At 39.3% G+C, this 24316-nt stretch overlaps 1 protein-coding gene across 4 annotated transcripts; it reads right to left on the bottom strand.

The window, feature by feature from the left end:
- Positions 1–17108: 17108 nt before the first annotated feature.
- Positions 17109–21394, bottom strand: RAMAC (RNA guanine-7 methyltransferase activating subunit). Of its 4 annotated transcripts, XM_082769558.1 has the most exons (4): positions 21166–21306; positions 20964–21062; positions 19956–20120; positions 17109–18337 (listed from the first exon to the last, which is right to left on the bottom strand). In XM_082769558.1, the coding sequence occupies exons 3-4, from the start codon at positions 20117–20119 to the stop codon at positions 18148–18150; spliced, it is 354 nt and encodes a 117-aa protein (XP_082625684.1). In that variant the 5' UTR covers position 20120; positions 20964–21062; positions 21166–21306; the 3' UTR covers positions 17109–18147. The 4 variants fall into 4 exon arrangements, with proteins under 4 accessions (XP_082625684.1, XP_082625683.1, XP_082625682.1 ...); XM_082769557.1 differs by lacking the exons at positions 20964–21062; positions 21166–21306 and adding an exon at positions 21371–21394; XM_082769556.1 differs by having other exon boundaries at positions 20964–21308.
- Between the last annotated feature and the right edge of the window lie 2922 nt (positions 21395–24316).

Raw genomic sequence — 24316 nt, 5'->3', positions numbered from 1 at the left:
TTCTGCTTCAGAGATTTTACCTTTCTCAGACTAGTTCAGCTAACATTCTGCATCTTTTCTTCCGAAGCACTAAAGGTATGAAGACAAATGGGGTGCTGTCAGTGTATTGTGCTGCCATTTTTATGTAATCTGAGCCAGGCACAGTCACATTCATCATCCTTGTCAATCAGAAGATGAGTCCTATTCAGCTAGGAAGTTATTAGTCCTTGGGTAGACAGCCACTGTGCCCTCTTCCCTATTGCATTTCTGCTTCCTGTCGCGTTTGTGAGTGTGTTGGGGCCCGTATATAAAGCTGATTTTGTTCTTAGCCAAGCCAAGTACTTTTCCTTTTGTCTGGTTTGTAATACAGCACTTGATACTCACTTCAGTTTGTCCTGTTCAGTTGTCATAGGTATTTTTCCAAGAGTTAGTGCAGTTATATTTTTCAGCATTGCTTCTCAGGAAGCAAAAATATTATTGGTGGCCTAGATTCAAGCCCTAATTTCTGTTGCTCAAGGCATTAACTAGTTGAGACCTCAGTGCAGATGTGAAAAAGTGATGGCAATGGAAACAGAGAAGTGGAAATTCAGTTATCCTGGTAGTAGTGCTTTGTCTTGCTCAAGATTCACCCAGTGGATGAGTGAGCAGTGTGGCAAATGAAGTCTTTACGTGCTGGAAACAGAGAATTTGTTTGATATCAGTAACCAAAAATGTTTCAGAAGGGTATTGATGGTTTCATGTGGTCTCCCAATTATATCTATAATATACCTATAATAGTCATTGATACATTTATTCTTGTGACGTGCCTGGGAGGCAGGAAGGTATTGCTGATGTATGGCACAGCAAGGTAAGTGGCTTACATGACCAAACAAGACATCAATGCCAAAAGTGTGATTTAGGCCTAGCTCCTTGCCATCAACTCTCTTTGTGAACACAATGAAATATCTTCCATTCTATTTAGGAAATTATGGTAGTAAATATTCCCTAACTTTTCAGCAGCATATATTTTTAATAAAGCAGTGGCTCCTTTAGCATGATGGTCCCCATCTAACTATTCTATGTGCATAAGAACATCTTTTTTTCTTTAGCAATGTGACTTGAAATCCTACTATTTACTCAAGCTCAGTGCTCTTTTCCTAATGCATTGTCTGACCAATTTCAGTAAGATCTGTATAATGGTGGTTTAATATCTTAGTGGTTATAGACGTGGGCAGGCAGTGCATTTTTTATATAATTGAGTTATTTAAACATTAGCAAAATAAAAGTTAACTGAATATATTCTATGTCAAGCAGTCTTATGGCAGACAATATTCTTGCTCTTTCTTCCATTCAGTTAATGTTTATTTTCTAAAATCCAACTTTGGAAGTAGGTATATGTTTCATTGCAGCATTCTAATATGCTAATTAAGGATATTTAATTATACCCTCTGAAACTGGCCTCTTTGCTCTTTTTGTTTCAGTCCACTCCATTTATCATCTGCAGCACAGCCCCATCTCTGCTTTTAGTCCCATGTGTTTCTAAATCCCCATTTCTTCCTGTATCATCAGTCTAAATAATCCCGTATAATTGACAACTTTGTCAATAACTGGCAGTGGCAATTTACCAGAAGGCACCGTTTAATATCTTCCTTCCTTCAGCCTGCAGGAAGATAGATACACCTGCTCTTTCTCCTCATTACTTCACATCTCTCTCTCAGTATTTCCCCTCTCATACTGTTTATTTGCATATGTAAACGTGAACCAGCTGAATCCCTTTTTTTTTTTTGTACCCTGAATTCCAGCCTGCTATATTCCCCTCCTAATGTTTTTAGCCTTTATCTCGGGAGGGTGATTCACTGCCATATTAGCTAGTGTGAAAATGTGCTCCCCTGGCTCCGTCTGGGAACATGGTGCTGTACCTGCATGTAAAGCTTAGCTCCGTTACTATTCTCTGCCCTGAGTGCAGCAGCCTTTCTAAAGCGCTGTTAATGTAACCAAGGCACAATAAACAGTCAAAAAGCTGCTGAAGAAATGAAATACTTGCCTGAAAGGAGGAGTCTGCTGCTTCTCTAAGGTACTGGAATTCATTTCTTCCTAGTCCTTTATGTATAGCTTTTCAAGTAATTGTCAGTAAGCCATGAAGAATTTTGCTTTCCTCTATAAATACTGCATTTATTAGTTTTTTTTATTGTCTCAAGAGCTGGGAAAGCTAGAGTGACAGAGTAGTCTACCATACCATCTTACTGCAGCTTGAGGCTCAGGTTTTGGAATGTTGTTTAAATAACATTTTGAGTTTTTGAGTTGAAAGAACACGGGGAAAAGGAAATGAATTGAGTATTGCTGTAACAGTTGGTCACTATTGAAACATGCTGTAAAGCAAACAGTTGACCATGAACTTAGGGAGAAAAGAGTGTTGAAATGAGCACAAAGTTTCACGTTGTGCTGCTCAGATAAAGCAGTCTGCCTTAAGAGAACAACTGGAGTTACAAATTGTAATTCTGGGATAATTGTCATTAAGCTGCCTTTTTCCCATTACCCAGCATGTGTGCGGTGCTCTTGGGAGGGCTGCAGCACGTTGTTCCTTTGGCCAGCTGTTGTTGCTGCAGTGTCTTGCAAAGCAGGATGCATTAAGGCATAATTTAAGGGAAAAAAACATCAGGACCCTCAAAACATGTTAGGACCTCTATAATGCCCATCTGTCTGAAAGGGGCATTGGCAAGTCAAATTTTATAAACTGTATAAAATGAGATATTTCTACAGAACCTTTTTTTTTTTTCTTTTTTTTTTTTTCTCTGATGCCCTTTCCAATAGATTGTCTTAACATGTACAAAGTTTATTGCTTCTTTTCTGATGCTCAGAAGGTCTGTGGGGTAAACTTGGTAGCAGTATCACCAGCCTTGCTCCAGCAGCTGCCTGCCTTCCCTTGAGTCCACATGCCCTCTTGCTGCCCTCTCACGTTCACTTCTGCTGCCACTGCTTCAGGTTAAGTGCCCTCAAGCAGGACCAGCCTCTCTGGGGTTGTTTCTGCTCTTTATTTGTTACATCAGCATTGTTGCTGACACTTATCTCCTTATCTGCTACAGTATTTTGTTTTTTCTTCATTTCTTGGGCTTGACAGCACTTTGAGATATATTCGTTGTGGAAGGGGAAAAAGCCCTAGCAATGTAATCTTTGCAATCAGAGGGCAAACCTGTCCCTTCTAGTGAAGCCCTGTAGCAGCTCTGTGTAGCCTCTTGGCATTTGCCCTTTAATAAAATGTCTCCTTTTGTCTTCAGTAAATCTGACAGCAATCAGCTAGCACATATTTGAGGTCATGTTCGTGCTATGAGGAAAGATTGCTATTAGCTATTAGGATGCGCTTATGAACAGAGAATTTTCTTCAGTATTTTGGCTGATTCTTTGGTGCCTTTTGACAGTGAAAATGCAATCTGTTCCCAATAAACCTGCTAGGTTCATGAGTGTTTTTTATTTTTTTTCTTTTTGTTTGAAAATCCTGATTAAGCTCATCAATGTCTGAAAATCAGGGTTAATACATAGAGGGGATCAGCCAGGCAAATTGTACTTGACTAATTTTACTTAATGAGGACGTCTGATTCTGCTCAGTCACTTCCTCACTGAGTTCAGGTTCAGCTACCAAAGCAGACCCAAGAGCTTTTTGGTCAAATATTTTTAAAAGGTGATCAGCTCATAACGATATTCTCAAACTGTCAGACTTCTTTTTGCTGTGATTGCTGTCACTTATCAGCTAGAATTAAAAAAAAAAAAAAAAAAAAAAAAAAAAGTCTTTATTTAATGAAGCACTAGGTGATATTTCTGGGAAAGGATAAATGTGAAATCAGAGCATCTGAAAACACTGATTTGACAATAGCTGTCATTAAGTTGTGTATATGTAGCAAGACTAGTCTTCCAAATGTCTGGGTGTGTGAAAGCAGAGAAGGTATAAGATCTAATTAAACATTTTTTTTTCAGTAGTCTATGAAGTATATAAACCTATATAAACCCTAAATCTACAAAAAATAAGTAAAACTGTCTGTGGAGGTGTAGGTATACACGTTGTGCACTTAGGGAAACAAGACCAGAGGAACATGCAATGCCAGAGCTTGCTATAAGCCTTTCTTTTATTGGGGTTGCCATCACACGTGAATTTGAAAGTATTTTTTCTTTAATCTTCTGGAAGATAAACTTCTACAAGAAATGCTTTTTTTTTCTTGCACCACTGTTTATATCACAAGGCTGTTAAGAAAAGTTCCATTAAAGATGTGTTTTCTGAAGAATGTTTAACAACCTTATATAGAAAACCTTTGGTCTCTCAGCTGCATGTGATTTCTGCTCATTCAGTGGACCTACTCAGTCTTTTACCTGGGAAATAATGTAGTGAAGTGCTTCAACTTTTACATGCCTGGGATTACAAATTTAAATAAACAAATTTTGTTAGTTCATTTTCAGATCTTAGCTATTTACATGCTTTGTTCTAGGCTTTGTCCCCCAGGTGTCCATAGGGAGGTACCTTGATTAGACTCTGAAGAAGCAGTACCTGTTTGCTTGATTCCTGGGTTTGAGTAATGGGCAAACTTCTCAAATCAGAAAACAAAGAAGAGAAAACGTGGTAGGGAGGGGAGAATAGAGAATAATTTACATTATTTAAAGGTAATTTATTGAACTAATAGCAATTTTTTTTGGCTTGTTGGAAGTATTTGCAGCATGTCCTAAGCTCTACTGGGGAGAAGCATGCACAGAATAAACGATGTGATGGGCTCCAGATGTTTTATGGCATCTGTTCTGCTGTTTAGCACTCAAGTCAGAATGGGGAAAAACTGTCACAAGAGTAATACCTTCCTTGTCATGTTTTCAAAGACTGTAAATCTAATAATTTGCAACATAATTTGCCCCATCTTTCACAGTTATTTGCTTACTTACAATCTATGAATCTAGATGGGAAAAGGCTATTTTCTATGGCCCTTTTAGTATGAATTGTGAGCCCTTAAATGCCAAACTGATTTTTTTCAGGAAGGAAAGATTCATCTTCTGAAATCATAGATCCATGCAAGGGCCATACCCATGTGTAATATAGAAAGAGTGCTATACTGGTGCTATTGTTATTTAGAGACATTTGTGAGTTAAAATACAAATTTAGATGGAAAAGTCTGTGTGCTGATTATAACTAGTTCATCTGTTCTGCCTTTTCATCTCATTTAAGTAAATTGGTTCTACAAAGGCAGCTACAGTCTGGCAGTATTTTTTTCTTTTTGGTGACTGAACTATTATCTTTCGCAGCAAGTCGGGACTAACAATTTGTAATGACTCTGAGAGGCTGGCACATCCCCACGACACCAGAGTCAGCCAACTGCAACTCCTGGGGTCTTACCTCATCTGCAGAGCTTCCTCCAAAGTAAAGAGAAGGCTCCCACAGGTTTTCGTCATGCTAAATTGGCAGCCCTGTGAGCCAGCTTCCAGCCTCTTGCGGTGGGAGGAGCTGGTGCCAGAAGAGCTCATTCAGGTTAGTGGCTAAGGCGCAAGTTTGCTCTGCAGGGGGATGATAACTGTGGACTGTCTTTAAAATTGCTTCCAGATGAGACACTCCATTCTTTTTCTCTGTCAGGAAAGCGTTAAGGCTTAATTGGAAGAGAAATTTGAACTCAGAGAAATTCGTACCAATCATCAAGTCTGAATTTTAGACCTAATGACTCTGCTGTATTAATTTCCACTGTTGAAGGAGAGCAAATACCGAAAGGGGAAGACATGTCAAGGTTTAAGTGAAATCACTTAAGAATGGTGAAATCAGGTCTTCTGATTAACTGGCTCATTCGACAGTGTAGTATGTGAGAGGGTGAATCAAGCACTTGTTTTCTTTTGCTTTACTGCCTGTGAACAGTGTCAAGCAGAAGTGACACACATCTTCAACATTGAAAAGCTTTCTCCACAAAGGAGCCTTTGGTCTTCTGCTACATGCCTGTTTTAGAGGATAAATACAGCCCACAGTTTTAAAGGGTAAATCAATCTGTGACGACTTAGTCGCAACAAAAAAAGCATGACTGACAGCAGGTGTGGCAACAGACAATGAGCTATCGAGACTGTTGTGAACCTAGAACTGGCAGCAGGGGAGAGCAAGATGTATCTGAGCATTGTAAGGAACATGTACTAAACAATAAGATGTGAGCCAATTTTAGAGGCTAGGACTGCTGATTATCTTTGTGTCCAGTTTCATGAGAGACAGAATCTTTTCTAAAGAAGAATGTCAGGCCTCTAAAACAAGACAATATGAGCATGTGATCTAGGTATAGCAACCTCTGTGTTTTGTCCTTTTCCCCTAATCTTTTCTTATTTGTAATTCTCATTGTGGATTAGATGCAGGTTCTTGGAGATGCACGTTCCTCTTTTCCTTGGGTAAAGCTCAAGTCTCTAATTGCCACTGTAATACAAATAATAATAAGAGCATAATCAAGGTTGTATTTGTTTTGTGGTTATTCTGAACACTAGAGGCTTATAGTAATTATAATATCATTAAATAGTAATGACAAAAGTAAGAAAGTAGATCATGAGACTCCTTGAAGGAGATGAAATGCTGCTCGGTTTTCTTCAGTAAGCCAGACACTGTGTTCCTGTGCACGTCTTTTATGGCAAAAAGACCATCCTGAAATAATTTCCAAAATGGTGAGGCATAAATCAACCCCTGTGTGTTAAGGACAAAGTATGCCATATAAAAGACAGGCTTATGTGGGATAAACTAAGCAGGAATCAACTCAGCCTCAAAATTAATTTTCTGTGCTTTTTGGAAGTGCACTGCATCTCACTGCATTTAGTAGTCAGAGGTACTGCATTCAGTGCACAGAGACAGGAATGTAACTACGAAGAAGGGAAGTCTTCTGTATACATCTCACCACGGCATCTCATTGCTTTATGAATTTGTGCAGCCAGGGGTATGACTCTATTTAAAAATGTTATGGAGTGTACTGATGTGAAAACATTGCATGATATGATTCTGTGACACAGCCCTTTGTTCCGTGCAGCTGTGCTCAGTACCGCCATCGTGACTTGTATAAGCCAGTGCAATGTGGTATTTGTCTCTCATCTTCTTTCATAATGTGTTCAGAGTGTAAAGCTCTTGTCACATGCTTAAAACTTTGTGTTAATACAAGGGGTAAGTGCACCATCTATGTAGAAACCAGGTAATGAGATTGCTTGTACTGAGACTTCAGCTGCCAGGGTACTTGTGGGACCGGAGTCGCACATGCAGGTTCCGTCATTTGCACATGAGATAGCTCTAAGAAGTCTTCCAGCAGCTGTGAGGCCTTTGCCCTTTCTTTGGGAGGGAAAAAGGTTTCTTTGGGGTAGTTTAGTCTGTCCACTTAGTCTTGTATGAGCCGCAAAGCCTGCATTGGGCCCTGATTATACAGCGGCTCTGTGGCTGTTGCAGTGTTTATGGTGTTGATTTGTGAGGGAGAGATGATGTACATGACTTTGGTTAATGACCCTTTAATACGTGTCCTTCCAATCCAAATAGGAAGAGAGCATCCAAAAGCAAGGAGTGGTGCATGATTAAATACCTCTCCTGTGGCACAGTTAGAGCAGGCTCATAACAAATGTGAAAAATGCAATTTAATTTTCCTGCAGCTTTTCAATTTCCTACTAATACCTTTCATAGAGAAACAAAAATGCTTTCTGTTGAAATCATTATCATTTAAAGCCATACCAATTTGAAAGCTCCTAGAAGGTTACCAAGGTTAATTAAAAAGCCCATTTTAATTGTTCCCAATATGTTAAGTATATTGTGTTTGATTTTCTTTTATTCCTTTACCTCCTCTTTGTCTTGTGTACCATGAAGTTTGCTGACAAAGGGCCAATGGAAAGGACTTAAACTAATTTTTACTGGAATTGCATTCTGGCCTGGATCAGTATTCAGGATGGCGTGCTCGCCTTCACCTGATGAGATGTGTTAATTTGACATGGAAACTGAGTAAGGCGTGGAAACCAGGTAAACAATTTACTGCATTTAATGAAATCCCATCTCCAGATCAGTGTTTTGCTGGTTAAAATAGAAGTCCTGGCTGTCCCTGCATGGGAAGCTGCAGTTTATCATCTGCCTGCGGATACTCAGCCCCGTTACCACGTTGTGCACTCTGCAGCTCTGCCTGCGGGCCAGCAATGTCATGGGGACGAGTGAGGCACTGCCAGGCTCAGGAGCAGCACGGGCCCAGCGTGGCGCTCCCCACCCAGTCGTGGTGCAGATGTTACATGCACAAGATCCTTCATGCGTTATAACATTTGTTTAGGTTCCCAGCGTGCAGTCAGGGACTGACTGCTCCTATATATTTATATCTGCTATGCTCACAGGAAAGAATGTGTTTTATTTAGCAGCTTAATCTGTAGGAATTCAAATAAATTCTGCCTGTTGACCCTTAGCTTGCTTGAGGTCTGTAGCATTGTCCGTTGCTCTCTGTTAATCCAGACAAATCCTAGTGATGTGTAAATGACTTTTTGGTACATACGGTCATTTTCTGTTGTTAAATAACCTCCTTTCAGTTGTTGAAACTGAGCCACTCTTGTACAGTGAGAGATTGCCATATTAAACTCTCCTTGGGTTTCTTATGAACAATTGTATGGGAGCTCGCTCAGTAGAGATTTCCATAGGTGCTTGGCCCTGTAAGGGTCCTGGATTCTCCTGAATTCAGCTGGGATCCCTGAATGGGCTGGGTGTGGCACAGACAAAAATACCAAGAAGTCACTGCCCCACACCATTCCACAAGGAATCTGACCCAAGGTAGCAAATTCAGAGCTGATGACAAACACTGTAGAGGAGGAAGAGGTCACGTACTTCAGCCAGAGTTCAGAAAGAAGGCATAGGTAACGAGCTCCAACAGGCTTACAGGAGAATTTCCAGAGGGAAGTATGGAAGTCTGTCCCTCAATTCATCTACAATTAGACTGGAGGGGAAAAAATACAAATATTCTGTGGGGGACAGCTGGGGACAACAAAGAGGCTGATGATAGGGACAAAAGCTTTTCATCAGGGAAAGTTTGACAGTTTTCAGTGCAACTGGAGCTCCTCCTGTCTAAATAAGAACCTGAAAATGCTTCTGGCAGGCAGTCTGGGTAGGCCTAGCTGCAGTGGGAAGCATGTTCATGCTTCATGGTGTTCTGCAGGGGGCCACTGATGAATCTTTTTCACAACAAAAAGAGCTCTCGCATTGAAGGCTATAATGTTGATTCCTAAACCCATTGGATTGTGGCAACAATAAAGTTGTTGTTTTTGCTTGTTTGTTTGTTTTTTTTTTGCTTATGTTTCTCTGTGCAAATTTGAAAGGGTTGCATACCTTAAGGAAAAACAAACAAACGAACAAAAACAAAACTGTAAGGGCTGCATGTGCTGTTTGTGTGGGACTGGCTCTTACTGACAAGGAGCCTGGAAAGCCCTTAGTAGATTGCTGTACCCCCCTGAAGAACTGCTCTGCCCGCAGGTTTGCATGGGTTGAGTGGAACTGTTTTAGTTGTCTAAGTCAAAATTTTTGCATTTTGCATTTTTTCTTTCCTTAGTGTCCTATTTCCATTTCATCTGATCTTGCTTGTAACTTGTAACAAGTCTGCTTTAAACCAAAGCAGCACATCCACAGCCTCATGTATAAGCATACCACAAATGTTTTAAGTGAGTTGGCTTACTCTGAATAAGGTGCCTTTGGTCCAGTCTGTAAGTAACCAGGCAGTGCTGACACTTCGTTGCTCTTTGTGTAGCCTGTTTAAAGCCTTGCTCTGATTTTGCCCAGTGAAGCCAAGATGCAGGCATTCAGTCTGGTCTTAATTCAGCATAGAAATCTTGATCATCTTGATGCCCACTTTGGGAGGCATGAATTCAAAAAATGAGTTGACCTTCAACAGGTCAACTTTCTTTGTGTTAAAAATCTGTGTTTTCTAGCAATCCTTAAGGTTACTATACTAGTAGTAGAAGACTTGGAGAGCTTGAGAAAGTTCTCTGAGCCACAAAGTGGGAGACGTGGTTATGGGCAGGTTTCTGCCTTTTAGAACACAGTTGGGAGGTGTGATCTGAAGAGGTAAAAATAGGCAGTTAATTTCATTCATCAGCTAATGTCCTGTAGCACTGCTGCGTGCCACACGCATGTGCAGCAGAAGTGGAGTTGAGCCAAAGAGCAGCTGAGTTTGTGGATGGCTTCGAATCCAAAGTCACGACGGGACCTGCTGGGCTGTCTAGGATCCTCCCCCAGAGCATTAATGAGAAAGAGATGCCATCTGGAAGAATTTTCTTGCCAAGAGATTGTGATGCCATCTTTGTCTTCCAGTTCTCATCAGTCACAAATGGCTTTTAAACAGCCTTGCATTTTACCTTCAATGAAATGATTTCATCTTCTCAGATGCTAAGAACACTCTCTTTGACCTTTCAATAGACTCTTTTGGAGGAAGACTTCTCTTCCTTTGCCTGCACCAGTGCATTCCCTCTTTCATCTTAGTAGACTTCCACTCCTCCTCTTTCCCCACTGTATTTTCTTTCCTCTTCCTTTGCTGTAGGTGTAAAACAGCTTGATTAAAAAAAAAAAAAAGTAAAAAAAAAAAGTGCTGTAATACTTCCATGAGGTCAGAATTTTACTCGTACTGTGATTCTATGGTGTGCATGTACAAGAGAGAAAATGTTTCTGAAATCAATTAGGTGTAAATGAATAGGACATTCAACACAGTAACCAGCACAAATGTTATTGATGTGGAATCAAGTTTGCATAGACTGCCCCCTCATTTCTAATTCACCTTGGTTGAATTCAGGACTAACTGTCAAATGGGACTATCCATACCTATTAGCTATGATGATGCTGCCTTTATGCTGCTTATATTTTTTAAGCATTTTTCTACTGCACCCATAGGAGTTAGAATCGTTTTAGTGTAGGTCTGGCTTTGAGAGCTTGCTTGGCCCCAGCATCCCAGCTGTGCACATGTAAATAGCGTGCTGTGTAACTGCATGGAGAAATAAAGGCAGTGTTTAGATTGGCCCTGCCTGCATAGCGTTTATCACATGTTTTTGTTTTGTTTTGTTTTAAATAATGGTCAGAAAATAGATCGATTCATCCACCAGACCATTCCCAGTGCCTCTTACCAGGACATACAGACCCAGCTGAGATTGTTGTACACCATAACTATACTTTAAATGGAGCAGCCCCTGCCTAGGAGACTTGTAGCTGAAATATGTAGCAGACAGGAGGGAAACAGGGCAGATTTAACCACTATTTTACAGATGGGAAATCAAGACACAAAAGCATTAAAAGTGGTAGTAGCTGAGCTGGGAATTAACACATCTGGTTCTGTCTTTGAAAATACCCTTTCCTTTTAACTTCCTTTTAGAATGACTGGCACTGTGGCAAAGCTGTCTTTTTCAAATTTTACACTCAGTAGCTTTAGAAGGTCTTGTCTTTAAGAGCATTCAAGAATAAGAGGAACTGCTAAAATGGATCTCTGACATGGAATAGCCTGATGCCTGTGGAATGACAAGAGGAAGAGTAAAAAGAGCATGGGACTGGAGAAAAAAAAAAGAAAAAAAGAAAAAAAAATGTAGGCCAATAATAAGAATATATCTAATGCAGGTATGGAGGGAAGTAGAATTAGGCTGATCTTTTATTAGTTAGCACTAAATCCATTTTGTCTCTTAAAAACTAAAATCCTGCTGGTGAGGTCCAGAAAGGCTCTTCAGTGGGATTTACGCAGACTGCAGGATAAGTCATCAATAGCTGATTGTTTGTCGTTCCCTGGATCTACCCACCTTACTTAAGGGCTTGAAAACTCTGCCAGTATAATGAGCCAGCTGCTTAACTGCTTCCTGAGTCCATATTCTGCCAGCTTGGTGTAGACTGCGGAGATCCCTGGAGTCTGGAGGAAGAAGGAATTTCTCTCTCTCTCTCTCTCTCTCTCTCTTTTTTTTTTCTTTTTCCCAGGCTGTGGAGGGACATTAAAGTCATTTGATAACCAATAATTACATCTTAAAACATATTTTCCCCTAAGGGGTTCAGTATACAAGAGCAAATGGCCATGAAACAACTGTTCCTTCAGCTCAGCAGTGCTCCTTCTAGTCTCTGCCTGGGCTGTACAAGGTACCTTCCCCAGTCCCATCTTACCTTAGGACAACAAAAAAGCATAGTTCTGCTGATGGAAATATCCTCTGAGCTGCAGGACTGGAGAAATAGGATTTGCCCCTGTGGCAGTTTAAGGTTAAGCTCCTTTATGTTCTTGCAGCAGTTTAGCTGCAGCTGTGGATTAGAGGAGGGTGTATGTACCCCAAGTCTGATGCTGCAGCCATTTGTTTCAGGGTGGGTGTTGTGAGCATGTGGCATCTGCATGAGTAATACTGGTCTGAAGAGAACATGTATCCACGCAGAGCTCTTGCTCTAAACCTAAACTCCAAGGGTTTCATTTGCTGTATTCAAGTGCTCGTGCCATTAAAAACACTGCAGCACATAAGAACTTATTCTTAAAGATACTTTGTTTTGAGAGCTCAGTGGGATTCATACATCAAGGTTACTTGATGACTACAAAAGGGAAAAACTTAAAGCATATAAAAAAGAAAGCTTTTGCCATGGAAAATTTAATTTTCTTTTTATTATGTAAAATGATTATGTAATAGCTTGGGGCTGGTTGCACTTGGTAATTATCACTATTAACTTATTTCTACTGATCACATGTTTAATAGCAAATAGGCCTTTTCAATAGGAAATAAGTCTTTACAATAGAAAATAAAGTCTTCAAGCATTTCTTCAGAAACGAACTTCGGACATGACTTTGGACTTTCTGATCAGCTCTGATTGTGCTAAATGCTTGGCACAGGGTGGCCAAAAGCTATATAAAACATCTTATGTGTTTGTGTATGCTTATAGAGAGATATTTTTTAACCTTTATCTAAACAGTACTAGAAATAGTATTAATTTATTAATTTATGTAGGTATATAACTACCAAATCATCTTCTCTAACCGTGTAAAAGAGCTTTGAAGAAACTTATTGTCATTCTTTTAAGGTGTAACAAGTTTCATTTTGAAAATTGTTTGAATCTTCAGTTGGAAGATTTTCCCTTTAGATTTTTTTCACAAATAAGCTTGCTTTTGTAGTTCTATAACAAATAGCTAAGTCGCTTCCTGAACTTTAACTCATCTTTTGAATAGATAAGTTTTCTTCAAATGATGAGCAGGAGCAGCTTTTATAGTTGATATTAATAGATCTTTTGTTAGTGAAGCAAGTTTTGAATTACAGAATATGAAAGTAATCATTAAAAATAAATAAATAAATAAAAACACTGCTCCATACTTGTGGAAAAAAATTATCCATCTGCTGAAATATTACTAGAAAAAGAAGCAATAGTGTGTTAGGAAAAAGATAACACTTATTTGTATTCCCACTTGCTGGAAATATCAGAGAAGGTAACCAATACAAATGATGTCCTGTGTTATTAGACTTGCAGGAAAATGTAGTGATTGCCAACTCTTCTGTAATAAATTTGCATTTTAATAGAACAGTACTTAGAAAATAAGGGGGTGAGCTGCAGAGAGATAACATTTTGGCATTGCTGTTCACATAAACAAATGAGGACTGACAACCACTGAGTGCAGCCCGTGCCCTATTGAGGAAGAATATAGGCCATGGTAAACAAAAATAAATTACAGCCTGCAGGGCCTAATGTAAAAATAATCATCTTGAGAGGAAAGATCATTGTGCACCACCATATTATAGTTGCCATCTACCATCCTGGCAGTTCTGGAGCCACTGGACTCCGTTTTGATCTCTAGGATTTGTGTCTGTGTGTCTTGAATCGGGCTGCATACTCCCTAGGTACTTTTAGGGAAACCTGATCTGACCCATAATCTTGTTTAGTTTCTGATCATGAGAACACTAGTGCTGTGCGTAATGTAAGTGGGATTATGTAGCTTTCCTCTAACATACGGGAGACAAATTATAGTAACTTTTCCTGATTGGCAAATGAAACATAAGGGAGGTGCAGTTTCATAAAAACACTCCGAAGGCAGCCCGCCGCTGCTGTAAGGAGCAGTCCTTTTTTCCCTTCCTGGGCCACGTATTCCTAACCCCTCTTGTTTGTCAGAGCCAGAGGAGGTGGGACTGCACCAGTTGGATCAGGTAAGAAAATTCACCCAAAGTTGTGTAATTCAGAGATATTGTAAGGAATAGGAATGATAGTGGAGAGGAAATGTCAGCTTAAATTTGATATAAAAAGAACTTTCCTTCCAGCATCTCAGTATAAGAAGTAAATGTGACCATGTTTCTTGGTTAAGGAGAATATTTAGTAGCAAATTAATAGTAGGAGTTTAAATACATTCAGATATATTTGAACAGGAGGAGATGAAATACATTTTTTTCTAGAAGTTGAGTGATAATTATACGTATATCAGAAATACGACACTGTCTTCACTGTCTGAAATATCTTTTAAAGAGCCTCTTGAAAGTATTTCAGCTTCTAGCTAACCTTTCGAAGCATGTCGGCACATCTCAATTCCCAGCTGAAGAGTTAGGATAAAATAGAGGTTGAATAGCAGTGAACACTTGGAAAATTGTATCTCACAAATCATACTAAGAATTTTTCTATGCACTCTCTTGGCTTCAAGTAGCTAGTGGCTTAGTGGTTAGCATTTTTTAAAATTCTAGTTAAGAAATTTTACAAAAGCTACTGAGTTTTCTTGGAAGTTTCTTGCTGCAGCACCTGTAATTTAGCGTGATAATTCTTCAGCATGAATTAACTGTCTGCACAAAATTGCTTTACATGTTCAGGAAGGGATTTAGGACTGCTGAAGTCAAACTTCTGCATTTATTAAACTCTTGGCAACGTGGCAGTCATTTTTTAATACATAACACTTATCTTTTGTTTTATTCACATTAATAATGATGTCTGAACAAATGTCAGAGGGAAAAGTTCTCTTAAAGTCAGATTCCAGACACTGAATTTTAATGTTTACCCTGCAATCTCCATCATACTTAAAGCAAACAATTTCTGCAGTGTTTGAAGTTGCAAATGTTAAAATTAATGTAGCTTCAGTTTTATCATCTGTAACACACCATAATGCAAAAACTGTGATTGGAGACAGTACTTACTGGTATTATTTAGCTTGACAGAAGCAATAGACTGGACTTTATCATAGATACAAGTTCATTTAAATGGAAACTTTCAGGGACAATATACATTAAATTTTGTTTATCTTTTTGTCTAGTGCAAAATATGCATTTACTTAGAAATGCATTCATAAAAAAAATATATATATATTCTTGCCATAATTATTACAAGTTTTGTAAATCATACAATCCCTTGAAGTTGAATTGAGAGTTTTAATGGTGAGACAAGTGGTCAATAACAGGAGTCAAGGACGTAAAGAAAGACAGAAACCAGGAAGCTGCACTGGCCTTGGTGTCTCTCCTGATCACTTGGTCAAGAAACTCAGAATATGACACCTGAGGCCGTGCAATGTGTGATTCTAAAGTTGTAGTGTCCATTTAGGCCACCATAATATTATCTGCTACAGCTTGGCCACAGTGTTGTAGATTCTTCATTCATTAGCTGAAAGACACTAAAATTAAAATAGTTATTGGGCTTTTGAGGATAAGCAACAGATGAGAGAACCCATTCCTTTTGCCAGGTTTTATTTCAACCTGAGATGCTACTCCAGATGGTAAGGAGGAAGAATATCCTGGCACAGCCTGGCTTCCCTGGCATAGCAGGCAGTATCAAGCTCTTTGCAGAAAGAGATGCGCTCCTTTCTTGGAGGTAGGAGTCTGGGTTATCTGGCTCCTTGCATGCTATTCTGTGTTAAAAAGGAATTCCACCAAACCACTTTGCAGGTTTTTGATAGTGCACAGAGCGTAACTTTGGATAAGCTTATATTCCCTAGTGTAACAGCTCTTCCGTATTAATGGGGGTTAATTATCAAGGGTTAAAAGAGCATTTCATCCTGTAGAACTTCTCAAGGAAGAATGAACCTTTCACTGTAACATTTCTAAGGTTAAACAACTGAATTCAAGGCAGGTACATCAGGGAGTAGGATATTAAATATTATATCAAAGCTCTTAATATTGTCTGAAAAGGGGAAAGCAAAAGAACAGGTAGGTGGAGCCACTTTTCAGCACTACAGCTTTTGCTTCACAGACTGTGCACTCTGTACTCGGCACTGGTGAGACTACACCTCAAGTACTGTGTTCAGTTTTGGGCCCCTCACCACAAAATACTGAGTTGCTGGAATGCAAAGAACAATGAAGCTGGCAAAGGAGCTAGAAAATGAGACAAGAGGAGCAGCTGATGGAACTGGGGCTCTAGTCTGGAAGAAGGCTGAAGGGTGACCTCACTGTCATCTACAAATACCTGAAAGGAGGTTGTGGTATGGTGGGTGTTGGTCTCTTTTCTCAGGTGACAAATGAGAGGAAGCAGCCTCAAGTTCTGCCAGAGGAGGTTTAAATTAGATGTCAGGATGAATTTCTTCACAGAAAGGATGGTTAGGTACTGGAACAGGCTGCCCTGGAGTGGGCAGTCACAGAGTTGCCATCCCTGGAGGTATTTTAGAGATGTGTGGACATGGTGCTTAGGGATGTGGTTTAGTGGTGGACTCAGTAGTGCTAGGTGATGGTTGGATTTAATGATCTTAGAGGTCTTTTCCAAGCTAAATGATTCCACGCTGAAGCTGCACACGGGACATTTTTAAGATCAACAGTAAGCAGTCTCTTTAGTTTTCAAAAGCACCTTGAGCTGAGATAGTGTTTTTGACTGCTATATTTACTTTTTGTTTTTAAAGGAAGATGCAGTAATTTGAACTTATCACATAATGTCATGACTTAGACAACAGCAGGGATGGTTCTGTGTTTCTGTACAACAGTTGAAGATGTCAAGTAGAAAGAAATGCACTGCTCTCCTAAGACAAATTAGCTTATCATATTAATGGTGAAATAGAGAACTTTGACCCTATTATGGTCAAAAGTAAGTTAGAGGATTAACACTCCAGACTTCTAATTAATCACAGTGTCTCATCCTCTTTATTTTAGCTGAGTAGGCCACTCATCTAATTTAAACCAACAGCTGTCCAGTATTAACACTTATCTGTTAGTACTGCTTCTTGAGCAGCTGTCAGCCTAGATGAATGTTTCAAAAGTAGATTTCAGAAATATTCAGAAACATCTTTTAACGTGAAATACTTTTATTGCGTGAGTAGTTAAAGAAAACGTGGAACTTAAATGCCATGAACCAAAAAACCCACTGTTCACTGCTTATGCTATTTTCTCATAAAACAAAGTATGATACAAACAGTATTGATTATGGTTCCTTTCTTCTATAACATCCACAAAGTATCTCGTACAAACTAATTAACAACAGACATCACAGTTTTACAGCTTTACTGAAATGTAAATCCGAAATACATTATGCACATACCAAAATTATTTTAAGATGTTACAAATTAATCTAAGTCTAGTATCACTTCTCAGGTAAAACTTGAGTACCACTGAACTACTAGAGTAAGAAGATACATATTTAAACTACTTAACTCTTATTCCAATTGTTAGACCATGTTTTTAAGAGGAATACTGCACATAAATTTAACCCATTGACTCAACAGACAGGAATTTATCTTATATGCAAGATCTTATTTCCTACAGTTGTTTTATCCCAATAAATTAAATATTGAGATATCACACCTCTATCAAATACCTAAAGAGTTCTTCTTTTGAGTTTTCATAAATACCAACCCCATAAAATATTTCTGTAATAGTATCTTTCTTCTCCTTTTTAAGGCATCTGAAATTTTCTCACTATCAAAAGTCAAACTAGAAAATTCTCTCCAGAGAAAGACACAGCATGTCACTTTCAAAAAAGAACCGTCTTAAGACAATGTAACAAGCTTCTACAGGCTGCAGACAAGCTACAACCATTTTCCCCTGACCTGCCTCATTTTCTAAAATGTAACAGAGAGGAGGATCTCAGTGGTGCAGACAAAAGAATATAAGACAAATTTAATCTAAGATCTACAGACTAAACAAATTGTAGAATATGCTTTTATTATTAATAAAAGGTATTCCCTTTTTCAGTTCCTGCTACAGATAAACAACAATGGACTTGAATATGGATTCTTCAGTTATCTGTAAACCGTGAAAAATAAGAAAACAGGAGACAAGTCAAAAATCTAACTCATCACATAGTATTATTGGACTTTCCAACCACAAGTACCATCAGTAGGGATGGTAACGAGGGCCTGGGTTGTAGGAGTTGTAGCCATATTGTCCATAGTGGGAAGAGTAAGATTGTCCTTGTCTGTGCTGCTGGTAGTTGTTACCCCAACCTCTTTCTGGCCTCTGATTAGATCTGTGGTCACCTTGCCAGTTGTATCTGTCCCCTCTAAAATATCTGCCATCTTGAAACCTACAATAAAAAGAAAGAAAGGATTCGCACAAATTGTAAACTTTTAAAACTGAGTATATGAACAGTTACGTAACAATTAACCACTTACATTTTCATCTGTTTGTCATAAAAAAGATATCAACAGTCACCTCAGATTATTAATTAATTTCTTACTACGACTCAATACGTGATTTGTTGAGCAGTGGCAGGACAGTGTTTCCCAGCACAAAGCATTCTATAGGCAGCAGAGCCACTGCTGGAACTTTAAATACTCTAACGGACCATATACTGAAAAAAAACAACCAAAAGGTTCATCTGTAGCTGTACTGAAGCAAGGTTCAGTCTACTAGCTTCATGGTTGAAAGCTGTGGCAAAGCAGGCTTACATACAATTCAGTTACCTAACAGCATACCCCTGGAATTTGCACATACCCTAGCACATATTACTAATTGTTTCATAGTCTCCTGTTGATTCCCAAGCTGACAGAGTGTGAGTATATACCATAACTTAACTACACTCAGGGAGCTCCTTATCAGTGGTATTTAGGTATTGTTCAGGCTAAACTGTGGCTGTTCCGCTGTAGCACTATTGTTATGGACACCTGAGCTGCCAGGCAGTCATTTTTGTTTGGACATCTCAGTGGTGTGGTAAAATACAGCATAGACAACATTTACATTAAGTCTGTTTCGTGAACAAGGAGTAGGTGCAACAGTTCATCAGTTCAAAGAACAAAATTTTGTACACATTTAAGGTACATCTCTGTTAATTTTATTTATTTATTTTTAAATCTGTATAAACTGATTTGGGGTTTAACTTGATGACAACTTTCTAGAGTAATAAAAAGTTAGAATAATGTCCTTTGCTTCAGATAAGGCACAAATTTTATTTAGATATTTATCTTAGAAGTCTTCATAACTATTAGGTACACAGGAGTTTACTTAAATATGAACTCTGACGTTAGTATTACCAAATGTGCTACATGTGGTAATTGTCCCTTTTCGGTCATGTGAAAGTCAGATGTTACTGTCCAGGGCTAAATAAAAAGCTACAATTACATTCTGGAAAAATAATATAATTCAAAATATTTTGCAGTAGGTGGTTAATATTGCACTCGCTAGGCAGACATGATGGATTTTACAGATATTTCTAATGAAAGAAATGCAGGCTAGTCTAACAGTGCAACAAATACTTAAGTTACAAATGAAAAGTTTTTTGGACAGCTAGCGACAGATAATCACGTTATTAGCCTGTTCCTTCACATATTTTCCTGCTGATTATTATCCAACAGAAAATAGGCTACTTTGTTTTGCAGAACTCCCATCTTTCCCCTCTGGAAAGTGTTCCTGACTGAGCAGGAACAAACCCCAAGGCAATGGGTTCAGTGGTTCCAGCTCATTCCTTTTAGGAAAGCAGTTCAGTTTATACTTTTATACAAAGATCAAAGCTTTCAATATCAGTAGAGAGAAAATGTAAAAGCTCACTACTTTTCAAATAAGACTCTTCACCTTAAACATACATAACTATGAAGGATACTTCTATTAACAGTACAAATTCCTAACTTTATTTTGAAATAAATAAGTGATCGTTTAATCATGTATTTGTGAAACTACCAACATTTAAAAAAAATAGACATCAGTACCGTTCTCTTCTCTGGTTGCCACCAGATCTGTTTCTCCATTCTTCAACAATAGGAGGGAGATCTGCAGGGCGTTTCAGGTATTCTTGGTATTCTTTATCATCTGATGTGAACCGATGAGCAAACATCTTTTCATAATCCAGGGGCATGTCTACCAGCGAAGTCATCCTGAAAATTTGTATAAACACAATAGAAGAGGCTTTAATGATGTATTGAGACTTACTGTAATAACTACCACCATCCACTTAGGGCAAGTAAAGGACAATTAAAAGTTACACTGTCGAGTGAGCACAATAGCACAGACGACTTGATGCTCCCTGTCTTGATGACCTAAGACTGCAAATACAAACAAAATAGCCTGTTCTGGAGAGTTAAGCCAATGAAGGACATGCCTTACAGAGATCAATTCCAATTGCACGTCCGGTCTTTGGACATATATACTGGATATGCAAACACTGATCTGTCCAAACTCTGGGATTGGTTTTAAGGGACTCCATGCATGCAGGAAAAGGTCAACTCAGATTAACAGCTAATATAGTCAGCTATTACACAGCAGTGCTTTTGAATCAATTTTGAGTGTGATGAATTCTGGTTGAAAGAAATGGGGTGTTTCTGAAGGTTAGCTATAGAAAAAAAATATTTCTTCAGAAGGCACTTCCAAGCCACTCCTTATCCATTCCTTGCAGGAAGAACATTACTACGATCAACTTGAGAAGTTTGCTACAGCAGAATATAATGCAGGCCTAATAGATAATTATAGCCTGCAAAGCAAAATAATTACTTATTTACAATGATTTTTGTTTTAATAATTTGATTCAAAGAAAGAACAGCACCCAAGATGATCTTAAGTTGCCTCATAATACACTTCTCAAATGGGAGTTGTATTTAAGGTCTTAGTTTACTTATTTACCTGCCTATATATGAATTTGCCCTGCAGAAGTTGGTGCTACCCAGCGCTGCCCATCAGTGACAGTCTGGCCCTAACAGGAGATGCTGAGAAAAGCTCCGCACCTACTGTTTTAACAGGCCCTGCCTGATCTAGAGCATTAAAGGTCCTTGTCTCCGACTTCCACATCGAGGTCTTCTGCTGCCTCCTTGAAGATCTACAAACTGGAGGGAAGGAAGGAGATGGGAGTTTTGTGGACCCTGAGACCGAAAACGTATCTCAGGGGCTCCTACAGCCTTTGGGGCTGGTAACAGGGGGGCCAGTCACCTTCCCTCGCCTAGGGCCCAACGCAGCCTGGAAGAAGGGACGGGCTTCGCTTCGCTTCCCTCCCTGCCGGGCCAGAGCCGCCTCCCCCCTGCTGCAGCTCCGCCGGAGCGTGCTGAGAGGAGCGGCCGGCCTGGTCTCGCCTCCTTTCCCTTCCTTTCCCTTCCCTTCCCCGGCACCATTCCCCCCGCAGCCGCGCTCCCCTCACCCTGTGCCGCCAGCCGCCGCCGCCCCGAGCCCTCCTCTTCCGGGCCGGGCCCCGCCGCTTCCCGCCGCCGCCGGGGCGGTGCCTCCCTCCCGGGGCCGCCGGCCCCTCACGGAGCCCCGGCCTCAGGGCTCGTAGTGGTGGGCGGAGGGCAGGTTCCCCGAAATTGGGATTTGGGCAAAGTGCCTTGATGTAAATAGCGTAGAGATTGGCGTGGCCCTGTCCTGGCAGGTTTTAGGGAGGCAGTTTGGGTCGGGACAACTGAAGGCGGTGAAACCGACCCGGTGCCTACAGACATAGCCCTGTGAGGGTTGATAATGCCATATAAGTGTATGTCAGGACTTAAAAAGTGCAGAGATGCACTGACTTCTAAGTGAAGAAAGATTAAGTGAAGCCTTGTTGGCAGCTGAATAATTCCGTGCAACCCAATAAAAGTTATATTCTTCATGCGGTGTTTTGGCACCTGGCTCCAGCCGAGTATTTGTGCTCCCACCCAGTGCTGCAGGCTTCGTTCCCCACACCAAGTTACACGTGGGCTTCAAAACCTTCCTCAGCAAGGTCCCGGGCAGGTGAATGGCTCAAAGCAGGAACTGCAGCTCCGCTCGCATACCTCTGCGGCTCCGGGTGTTGTTACTGATTTATGGCTTATAAACACAGCGCTTATAAACAGCTCGCTGCCCCAAGGGTTTACAGTACAGGGGTGCTGTGTTGCCTCCCTTTTCTCAATGCCACCAGTCCTTCAGGCCTTCCTGTAGAATAAATGGTGTTTGTGTCCCTGTTCCCCTACTGGCACTGTTTCCATGATGTAGATGTTACAAGTCTTTACATTGCTGACTATTTTCCACTTTTCCTAAGCCAGTAATTTTTAGATTTTTCAAACAGCACATTGTCTCTCATGCTCTGTATTAAAAAAAAAAAAAAAAAAAAAAAAGACGTTTTGTAGGACCCTTTAAGATAACAACGGTTTTATTGTATTTTTTTTTGTATAAGCTCAGGGCCTCCACTATGCTCACAGGCACTAGCAAAGCATAGATACTGATAATCAAGTACGTCGCTTTAAAGAAAATACCCCAGCAACAGTGATAGCAGCATCCAATTCTCCAAAATTGTTAGACCAAAATAAGTGCCCTTTGTTTAAAATAAACAGAAATAATTACAGTCTGCCCTCCTGCATGACCTATAGCAGGAGTGTGTTGTCTCTTGTGGAATAGAAATGATGACCTCAATCCAAACAGCCTAATGCAAATATCTTAGCCTAGTTCTAAGCCAAATTAATTGTCATTGCTGCTAAAAAATAATATATTTTAGCTTATGTTTTCCCCATATAATCCCTGTTCTACTGACTGCCCTTTTAAGCTGGGCAGAAATAAGTGGGGTTTTATTTCTTCCCCAGACATGTTTCATTTTGACCACTGGATATTGCAATTTCAGGTGTGTCTACAGAGGATTTCATGCATAAAATTAATATGATGATCCTTAATACAATGGTAATATGGTTTTGAGATTCTAGTCTGCTGTTTCACGGATTACATTTTTCATTAAAAGAGAAAACTTATTTTAATATTAAACTTTTAATTATAGACTTGAGTCATCCATACACGCATAATCTAAGCATATATAAATGGTTTGAAAGCATGCACTGGTTGTAAACACCGTGAGCAGCATACTTCAGAAATTATAATTTTGCTAAGGTGCTCTGATCAGCATACTTCACATAGGAGAACACTTGCAGGGAATGGCTAAATCAGAGTAGTTCATACATACATATATATGTGTATATATATATATATATATATATATATATATATATAAACTTAAGATGTTTGTGCTTTGGGTATTTTTCATGACATGCCTTTTTGCCTGCTATAGGTTATAACATCAAGGAGACCATGATCTGGGCAGTTTCTTAAGATGTCTTGTAGAATACTGAAGTTCAAACTGCATGTGAAAAAAAACACAAAGTGACAGGTGATTTTTAAAAGAATAAAGACACACAAAAATGAATATTGGCACCAAGTAGGGCTCTCAACACCCACTAAGAATTTCACATCACACATACCTACATAGGTGGCCAGGTACTTCAAAGGTCTAGCTCCAAGTGTTGTCAAGACTGAGGGCTTGATAATCCACTCTTGCAATCTTTCTCCTCACTTCAAGCCTCTCTGGATAATTAATGTGTTGTTTTAGTACAAACACAATCTTGTAATCAGCATCTCTGAAGTCTACTGTAGTGTGATAAAGCCTCAAAGGTTTTGTTTTTTTCTATCGATTTCATTATGTTAAATGTTGTACTGTTAGAAGAAGCTTTATCTCCTAATTTTTAAACTAAGAAATGTTCCTTTCAGCCTATTGGAAATTACTTGAGCTTTTGTACTGTGAATCTTTCTGATGAACAAAGAAATGTACACTAAAACTAGCAGACTCTTGTCTGCTCTGAAACAATGGGAAATTGCAGTTCTTTTTATAATTGTTTAGTGTTGATAACTCTTACTGTTCTGTCACAAGACTTTGTGATTGACATTTTACATAAATCCCCAGCATTGGGACTCTCGTGTTTTCATTATATTCAGCTTTCATTTAAAAGTTTATTCCTAGCCCTTGTTATTATGGTCACTTTTGGGGAAAAGAAATAAGTCTTTTGTACTGGAGAACCAGCCCATAGCAAGAAGAGAACAGGAAAACATTATTAAAGTTTTATTTGTTTAAAGTCTTACATTTTTTACAAATTTTCATTTCTTTATGACTAGGTTGATTGCTTTATCTCAGTAGAGGTTGACAGCTGTGGCATTTTTAATGAAAAGTTAGCCTGTATCTTGGTAGCAGGAAAAAAGGAGAACTACATTTTTGAACATTTCTATATCTTTAAACAGGAGAAACCCTTTTAATTCAATGTTAATATCTACCTGGAGAAATCAGCTAAGGAACCAACATCCCTTGTAATTGTGGCCT

The sequence above is a fragment of the Aythya marila genome (genome assembly GCF_965140915.1).
Source record: "Aythya marila genome assembly, chromosome: 11".
NCBI classification, from domain to species: Eukaryota; Metazoa; Chordata; class Aves; order Anseriformes; family Anatidae; genus Aythya; species Aythya marila.
This window is presented reverse-complemented; position numbering and strand designations above follow the sequence as displayed.

Excerpts from the sequence above, each read along its gene's own strand:
- RAMAC (XM_082769557.1), bottom strand. The coding sequence starts at position 20,119 with ATGACTTCGCTGGTAGACATGCCCCTGGATTATGAAAAGATGTTTGCT. Across the intron at positions 18,338-19,955 it reads GGCAACCAGAGAAGAGAACG|GTTTCAAGATGGCAGATATT; the intron begins GTACTGATGTCT and ends TTTTTATTGTAG.